We start from the raw sequence: 9,045 nt of genomic DNA, 5'->3' as shown, positions 1-9,045 counted from the left end.
ACATAAGAAAAGTATTGTTATTAAAGGTACAACTAATCAGATAAAAATGAACGAACTATATTTTTTCAAAAAATAATACTAGCGTTCAAAATGCCCGACTGACATTTTAGCAGAAACTGAAATTGGGGTAGTGTTGAGGTGTTCTAAACTTAATTACAAGTCAATTTTACTTCTCACCAAATGTTAAGTTTTAATGATTCTCAACGCTAGAATTATTTATTTGAACTTTTTCTCTTATTAAAACAGCCAAAAGTACAAACTCATGTAATTTTTTTTATGTAAAATGCACTTGAGAAAAAATTTTTTCTTCTTGCGTTTAAGTTTTAGAAGAATGAAGTGTTCAGCACCCAAATTGTGTTAACTTTTTTTTTACAATGGCGGACAATAGATTCCATAAAGCTTTTTTAGAATTCAAGAATAATAGATATTAGAGTACTCATTCTGATATAAGATAAAAACAAAGAAAAAAGAAAAAATTTAAGTTCGTGACACGTTTTGTTTTTTTTTTCTTAAATTGTAAAACCAAGGGTAAACTAGATTAATGCAATCACTTGGCTTCCTCAGAGTAAGGTTCTTTTTTGAACAGGCGACTTCATTTTGGTGATTTGATGCGATCTATCACGCTGCTGCAGTACAAGCAAATGGAAGGTAGTTGTGAGCAAATTGCTCGCGACTATCATCCAAATTGAATGACAATAGTAGGAATATTAGATGACGATGCCTTCCTCGTGGTGGATAGCAGTAACAACATATTAGTTTGCCTAAAAGATGAGTATGTAGGGTTTCTGTAGCTCTGTTCATAATACAAACAATTTTTGTATTATGGACGACGAACGACGAACGACAGCAAATGCCAAAGTTAGTATATGGTGAAATTCCGCTATGACGGAAGCAATGCAAAATATTGATGAGCGAACGACGCTGACAACGGGTTGTGTGCTATTTGGCACGGTCAGTGGTGCAATTGGTCTAGTCACACAAATACCAACCGATCCTTATGAATTTCTTCGAAAATTTCAGGAAAGTTTGATTGGCACAATAAAATCTGTTGGCAAGATTGATTATTCGTATTGGCGTAGTTGCCATACCGAAATGAAAGCGGAACGTTGCTGTCGAGATTGCGCTTCAATTGACAAATTACCAGGGAAGTTCTTCCGTATCACAAAAACTCCAGAGCTACAATAACTACGCTAAGCTCTTTATTTGGGAGAATTAATAATTTCCTATATATATATATATATATATATATATATATATATATATATATATATATATATATATATATATATATATATATATATATATATATATATATATATATATATATATATATATATATATATATATATATATATAGTAACGATAAGTTTGTATTAGGTTATGTATAAGTTCACGTTTCGAGTTCAATCTCACTTACGTTTAGTTTCCCTAGTTCGGATTCAGCGGGTGATACAGTTTCTTCAGAATAATGGCAAGAGCTATAACAATATTCAGTTATCGGCTATGTTCGAAGAAAATATATTGTTTTTCCTGGCTTACCAATTCAATTTAGCATTAGAAATAGGTTACGTTCAATTTGGTTAAATTAGGTGTCTAAACTTTGAATATAATTATAGGATCTAGGAAGTAGTTATCAATTAGTTTTAAGTTATTACATATTCAATAGAAATTCACCTCGCTTTTTAAGAATCCTATTAATTAAGTAGCAAGTAAGAATATATAATAAATTAAGCAGCAAATATTTCTAGGAATTCACAATCGAATTATGTTTTCTTGAATCACTTTTCTCCTTTTTTTCTTTGTTTTGTTTTGTTTACTCACAACTAGTGACAGCCGGCAGCTCTGTTATTCCGGACCAGTGGCTGCGTCGATGATATTCTAAGAGGGCGCGTGCTGTCCAACAGGACAGTCAACACTAACGTAGATTCCGTTGGAAGTTCTTACAGTAGCGGAACGTACCTCTCCGTCTTTACTTGGGTGGATCTCGATAACTCTTCCCTTCGGCCAGCAGTTTCGAGGTAGTTTGGGATCGGTAATCACTACCACATCGCCTACTTTGACAGGATCAGTTTGGTCGAACCACTTGGATCGCTTGGTGATTTCTGGTAGATAGTCACTCAGCCAGCGCTTCCAGAACATGTTGGCTAGCATCTGCGAGGCTAAGATATTCTGGCGGAGAGCGACCTTGCTGTCGTCCAGGGTGGAGAATGGTTTTACTTTGTTTGAGGAACCGAGAAGGAAGTGGTTCGGTGTCAGGGCAGGTGCACAGTCATCATCAACTGGAACATGCGTCAGCGGTCTGGAGTTAATGATGTTTTCAATCTCAATCAGCATGTTCCGCAAAACTTCATCGGTCGGATTTCGTGGGGCATTGATCGTTTGAAGATTCCGCTTTACGCTACCTATTAACCGCTCCCAGCTACCGCCCATGTGTGGTGCGAGTGGTGGGTTGAACGACCACGTTGTGTCAACAGTAATGAACTCCTTCATCACTTCTTTCTCGTTTACCTCTGCAGCAGCCTTTTGCATTTGACGAGACGCCCCGATAAAGTTGGTTCCCCTATCGCTGTAAATAACACTAGGCGTACCACGGCGTGCAATAAAGTTTCGGATCGCCATTATGCAGGAATCCGTGCTCATAGAGTGGACAATTTCGATGTGGATTGCTCGAATTGTTAGACAGGTTGCGAGCATTCCCCATCGCTTTTCCGTTCGCCTTCTAATAGCTACTTCATAAGGTCCGAAAAAGTCGATTCCTGTGTGGGTGAATGGTGGCGAATATGCTGCAAGACGCGCTGGTGGAAGGTCGGCCATGATTGGTGGGCTTGGATAAGCGTGTTCGTTCTTACATCGCTGGCAGTTCCTTTTCACCTTTTCATAAGCGGCACAATATGCGGAATTTTGAACTTTTGCCGGAGTTCATTGATCACCGTTTCGTGATTCTGGTGGTGAAACTTTCGATGATAGTGCGTAATTATTAGGTTGGTGGTGGGATGTTCACGCGATAGAATTATCGGCTTCTTTGAATCTTCTGTCGCGTAGTGACATGCTGCAATTCTGGTTCGCATTCGCATAAGTCCTTTGCTGTCTAACCACGGCGATAACTGATACAGGGTGCTCTGTTTTGGAAATGGTTTTGAACTGTTGGAGTTCTGAAAAGCTTTCTTCAAATAGGCGGTCTCTTCTGGATAGCCATCGCGTTGAGCTGAACTAGTAGATAAGCTTCAGCTGTGCCTAATTCGTCCGTTGTTGGTGACCCGGTGACAGCCGGTTCTTTGCGAATTTTTCGATGACAGTTGGCGAGGAATCGGAAGATGAAAGCTGTGACGTTAAGCATTCGATTCCAGCTGGAGAACTCACAAGGGTTTATTGTGCTTTCGCAGGGAAAATGGTACGCAAGCAGGTTCGGACGTAGTTCTTTATCTGTGGAACAGTTTATCATAGGCTGTTTTGGCCAATCTGCCTGGCATCGCCTCAAGAAATTTGGGCCTATAAACCATCTGCTTTCAGATGAGAGATCGGGTCCAGGGCTCCATTTGGTGCCGTCGTCTGCAACATTCATCTTGGATGGCACCCAGCGCCACTCGTTTGCTTCTGTATTCTCCATAATTTCACTGACACGGAAGGCAACATATTGTGTATATCGTCGGTGGTCGGAGTTTAGCCAACAAAGTACGTCACGAGAGTCGGTCCAGTAATACTTTTTGGAAATCTTCATGGATAGAGAATTCATTACGGTTTGAGCCAGCCTAGCGCCAAGAACTGCAGCTTGTAGTTCCAAGCGAGGAATGGATACGAACTTTAAAGGCGCAACTTTAGTCTTCGCAGCAACGATTTTGCAACCGAATGTCTCATTCCAGAGGAACCGTAAGAACACGACAGCAGACATTCCACTTTCACTGGTGTTGTATTTCGGCGTTGGAGTGAAACGCGTAACTCACAAACAACAAATTAAAATAACTTTATTAAAACGTTATGACAATACAAAAAGCGTCTAACTCGTGGTATTGCAATCTCATGACTAACAATGAAGATGACAGTTCTCTTGCCGCCGACCCATCCGTCGTAGCATCTGTCAAACCTGACTACTGTCAGTTGACGAGCCGTTGTGGTATAATCGGTGGGGGGCTACCCAACACCTCCCCCCTTTTAGAAAAGGTGGTAGGGATCATATCTCGCAGGAAGTCTTCGAGTCCTCGAAGATCTGCGAGCTGCTGTTGGTTGTTGCAGTTGTCTAGGGGGATTGCGTTGTCGTTGAACACTGGCCTGCGGCGGGAATTCATCCATCTCTAGAGCAAGAGAAGGCCGCTCCTCCTGCTCGGGTGTCGGTCTCTGTAGGTTCCAGGAGTCCAACAGGATACTCAACGGAGCTTTTGCTGGTTCGGTCGCAGGCAGTTTATTTTCGGAATAATGACGTGTTCGCAGCTGATTGCAGTGGGACCTTATCATGGTTTGCTTCCCAGGCAACCAGACGTTGTACATGACCTGGACAATGCGTTCGAGCACTTCTCCTGCTTCCCAGTGCCACTTGTTGTTACGGAACACTTTGGCCCAGACGAGGTCCTGACGGATGTAGTTTCTTGGTTTCGCACCATGCCGCCGGTCAAACTGCTGTTCTTGCTTGGAGTTTTCGAGTTTGTGCGCCGGAGTCGGTGGTCGAAGCAGCTCTAACGACGTGCGAATTCGTCTGCCAAGCAGAAGTTCGGCCGGAGACTTTCCTTCCGGAGCGGTGCGACATGGTGTGGACCTGTAGCATTGTAGAAAAGTGTTGATGGCATCTTGCAGCGTTTCCCCTCCGGCGGTTATTTTCTTCAACGTCCTCTTGAAAGTGTCGACGAATTTTTCCGCGAGGCCATTCGACTGCGGATGGAAGGGAGCGGTCTTCAGGTGAAGAATGGCGTTAAACTCGCAGTAGGCCTCGAACATTTCGCTGGTAAACTGCGTCCCGTTGTCGGTAACCAGTGTCTCCGGGGACCCGAATCTGGCGGAAATGTCACGGAGAATGCGAATTGTCGCTGCAGAAGTGATGTCTTTTGTTCTGACCACCTCCGGCCATTTGGTGTAGGCGTCCACTAGGATCAGAAAGTACCACCCATCCATAGGACCGGCGTAGTCGAGATGAAGTCGTTGCCAGGGTTTCTCCGGGACTGGCCACGACTCGAGGTTGGTTTTACGATCCGTTTTCGCCACACTCGAACATTCGTTGCACGTCTGCACCAGCCTTTCGATGTCCTTATCGATATGGGGCCAGTAGACGTACTGTCGAGCAAGGGACCGCATACGTTCGATACCGGGATGACCTTTGTGCAGCTCCACGAGAACCTTCTTTCGGAGAACGGATGGTAACACCAAACGTTCGCCGTACATCAAGCAGCCAGCGGTGATGGAGAGGGACTCGCGACGCTGAAAGAACTCTTGAATGTGCGGATCTGTGATGCTCGTTTTCTTGGTAGGCCACGTGGTGTTGACGTGCTTGATCACCTGTTGCAGGGTTTCATCTATGCGGGTTTTGGCTTGAACGGTCTAGAACGAAACTGGTAGGGCTTCCAGGGATTGGTTCATGATGCTGCGGATGGTGCTCTCGAACTCGATGTTGGCTATAACATAGTCCTCTTCCGGACGAACATGGCGATTGATAAGGCGGGACAGGATGTCCGCGTGTCCGAAAGCATCTGTCGACACGTAGTGTATGTCGAAATCGTAGAGGAGCAGTGTCAACGCCCATCTCTGGAGCCGGTTGGCGGTGTACGTGGGGATGCCCTTTTTCGACCCGAATATGGCGAGCAAAGGCTTGTGGTCGGTCTCGAGCACGAAACGCCGTCCGAATATCATCCGGTGGAATTTGGTCACGGCGAATATCAAAGCCAAGCCCTCCTTTTCGATCTGGCTGTAATTACTCTCCGCTGCTGTCAAACTGCGCGAAGCGTGGCAAATGGCTTTCACGGTGCCATCCGGGAATTTGTTTGCGATCCGGGCACCCAGACCAACGGAGGAAGCATCTGCCGACACAACTAATTCAAGTTTCGGGTTGTAGTGCGTCAACAGAAGCGGGGACTGAAGAATTTCTCGAAAACGGTCGAACGACTTCTGACAAGCTGGTGACCATTCGAACTTTTCTCCTGCCTTCAGCAACTGATCCATGGGGTGTCGAAGGGAGCGCATCTCTGGAACGTACTTGCCATAGTAGTTTACTGCGCCAAGGTATGCGCGCAACGTGGTGACGTCGTGCGGAGCTGGCATGTTGACAACCGGAGCAATCTTGTCCGGATCTGGACGAATTCCATCGCCATCGAGGATCTGTCCGAGATATTTCACCTGCCGCATGTGAAAGCTGCATTTCTCTATGCGGACAGTGAAGCCGAATGCTTGCAGTCGTTGCAACACAAGGAAAAGGTTGCGCCGATGTTCCTCTTCCGTTCGACCTCCCACTACGATGTCATCCAAATAACCAACGGTACACGGTAAACCAGCGAGCATCGTGTCCATCAGCTGTTGGAATGCGCCTGGGGCAGATTTGATGCCGGGCGACAAGCGGGTGAATTGAAAGAGGCCTTTGTGGGTGTTTATGGTGAGCAGCGGTTGACTCTCCGGATCGACCTCGACCTGTAAGTAGGCATCAGAAAGGTCGATGTGGCTAAACACCCGACATCCGGACATTTTGACGAATATATCTTCGGGTAGCGGTAGAGGGTACTGATTCGGCTCGAGTACGCTGTTCAAGCCAGTCGAAAAATCAGCACAAATCCGGACGGTGCCATTGGGTTTCCGGACCACTACGATTGGTGCTGCCCATTCAGCGAAATCCACCTTCTTCAGAATGCCCAGATTCTCTAAGCGACAAATCTCGTCCTCTACCACACCTTCCATGCAGTACGCTACCGGACGCTTCGGCTTGAAAACTGGTTTCGGATCGCCTTTCAGGACCAGCTTGACGGGAGCCTTCTTGCAGAGACCCATCTCGTTAGTGAAAACTTCGGGGAACTGAGTATGGAGGGTAGCCAGCGTCTGACTTGGTTGAGCGCTGACCTGGTTGCAGAACGATGTGATTGGCTGGTTCCACAACCCAAACAAATCCATCCAGTCAATTCCTAGAATGTCGAGACTGACGTTAGGAGCGGCGACGAAACACTTACCCCCTTTTGTGACTCCATTGAGGGAAATGTTGCACCACATCTCGGCAACAAGATCGAGTGGCTCTCCGGAAGCTGTTCGCGCGGTGCAAACCGTTGGTTTCGTGTGGGGACGACCGAGTTTGATCCACGATCGGTGCGAAATTATCGAAATATCGGACCCTGTGTCCAATTGTAGGCGAAGGAGTACGTTGTTGACCTGGAGCTTGACGAATTTCCGACCCTGGATGATGTTTCGGATTGTCACCGTCTTCGTCGACGGTTGCTTTTTCTTCTTCCTAGATGCCGTATTTGCATTGGATGAAGACCTTGATTGAAAGCAAGCACAATAACCTGCTCGATGCCCAACCTTGCCGCACTCGTTGCATTTTTGGTCTCGAAACCGGCAGTCCTTGTTGTAGTGCATGCCCCCACATGACCAGCAGGGCGTCTTTGGTTGCTCACGTTGATTGGAAGAACTCGATGCTGCTGACTGATGCTTCGATTTCGACCGCTTGTCGTAAACAACGGCATTCACCACGGACGACGGATTTTCCACCAACACGGTGTCCTGTTTCAGGTTGATGAGGCTGTTACACTTATCCACGACTTGCTGTAGCGTCAGATTGACGTTCTCGTTCAGCTTGTTGATGAGATGCATTCTAACCTCGGTATCTTGATTTGACTTCAGACCACAGACGTAAATAAGGCATTTGAACTGCTCTTCAGTTAATTCCGAAAGTTTGGAATCAACACATGCCTTGTTCACCTTGCACGAGTATGCCAGGTAATCGTCACTCTCCTCCTTGGTGAGCTGGAGACAGTTGAATCGTCGGCGGAAGATGGAAACTGTCGCTCCGAATAGTGACTTTAACCTATCGACGGTCTCTGTGAACGTAAATTCACGAGCGAGTCTCGGCAGAATGAAGCTATTGTAGCGCTCGTGGTCGGGTGGGCTAAGCTTTCGCAGGAGCAATCGCACTTTCGCTGCGTCATCGAGCTTCCGGGCGTCCTTGTCAAAAAGGTCGACATACCTGGAAAACCATGCGTCGAACGTGTGTCCATTGTCTTTGTCATACACGAACTCCGCCATGTTGCTCGAAAGCGAGTCCAGCACCCTTTCGTCGTAGGAAAGATTGCGGATGGCAAGCTGCGTGGCGCTTTGTTGCTGGAGAATTTGCGTCATTAGCAGCTGTTGGTTGGAGAGAATTTGCAGCACCTGTTCCTGGATGTTTGGTGGTTGCTGCTGCTGCGGCTGCTGCTGCTGTAGATGGGCATTGTTCTCCGCCATCGCGATTTTCTCCTGACCACGTTTTTCGCGAGTACTTTTTCCGGACTATCACGCACGATTTTTCCGCGAAAACTTCCACCTCCTCGTCGCCAACTGTTGTATTTCGGCGTTGGAGTGAAACGCGTAACTCACAAACAACAAATTAAAATAACTTTATTAAAACGTTATGACAATACAAAAAGCGTCTAACTCGTGGTATTGCAATCTCATGACTAACAATGAAGATGACAGTTCTCTTGCCGCCGACCCATCCGTCGTAGCATCTGTCAAACCTGACTACTGTCAGTTGACGAGCCGTTGTGGTATAATCGGTGGGGGGCTACCCAACAACTGGCATCAGTGAATGTATGGAGTTCTGTTTCCATTTCGCTATGCAGAGATAGCGGCTGGTATCATCTGGGAACTAGTACTTGCTCTACCAGGGGCAATAACTTCAGCCATCGCTTCCATTTTATAAAAACGCCCTCGGTTATCTGCTCGTCCCACTGTACTCCGGATCGCCACACCTCCTGTAGCAGCACTTTCAGGAACATGAGATAGTGAGCGATTAGTCCAAGAGGGTCAAATATCGACATCAAAACTCGAAGGACTTTTCGTTTCGTAGGATACCTGTATCCTTCCAGTAGAGCACGATCGTACCGCTTC

At 46.3% G+C, this 9,045-nt stretch overlaps 2 protein-coding genes across 2 annotated transcripts; both read right to left on the bottom strand.

Annotated features, from left to right (window-relative positions):
• Positions 1-3,166: 3,166 nt before the first annotated feature.
• On the bottom strand, positions 3,167-3,889 carry LOC129761327 (uncharacterized). The gene has a single exon (XM_055759046.1). The coding sequence runs from the start codon at positions 3,887-3,889 to the stop codon at positions 3,167-3,169; it is 723 nt and encodes a 240-aa protein (XP_055615021.1).
• Positions 3,890-4,149: 260 nt separating this feature from the next.
• On the bottom strand, positions 4,150-8,400 carry LOC129761326 (uncharacterized protein K02A2.6-like). The gene is made up of 2 exons (XM_055759045.1): positions 5,536-8,400; positions 4,150-5,481 (listed from the first exon to the last, which is right to left on the bottom strand). Exons 1-2 carry the CDS (start codon positions 8,398-8,400, stop codon positions 4,150-4,152), a joined length of 4,197 nt encoding a protein of 1,398 aa, XP_055615020.1.
• Positions 8,401-9,045: the final 645 nt, after the last annotated feature.

The sequence above is a fragment of the Toxorhynchites rutilus genome, chromosome 1 (assembly GCF_029784135.1).
Source record: "Toxorhynchites rutilus septentrionalis strain SRP chromosome 1, ASM2978413v1, whole genome shotgun sequence".
Classification (NCBI taxonomy): Eukaryota; Metazoa; Arthropoda; class Insecta; order Diptera; family Culicidae; genus Toxorhynchites; species Toxorhynchites rutilus.
The sequence above is the reverse complement of the archived record's forward strand: the minus strand, read 5'-3'. Positions and strand labels throughout refer to the sequence as shown.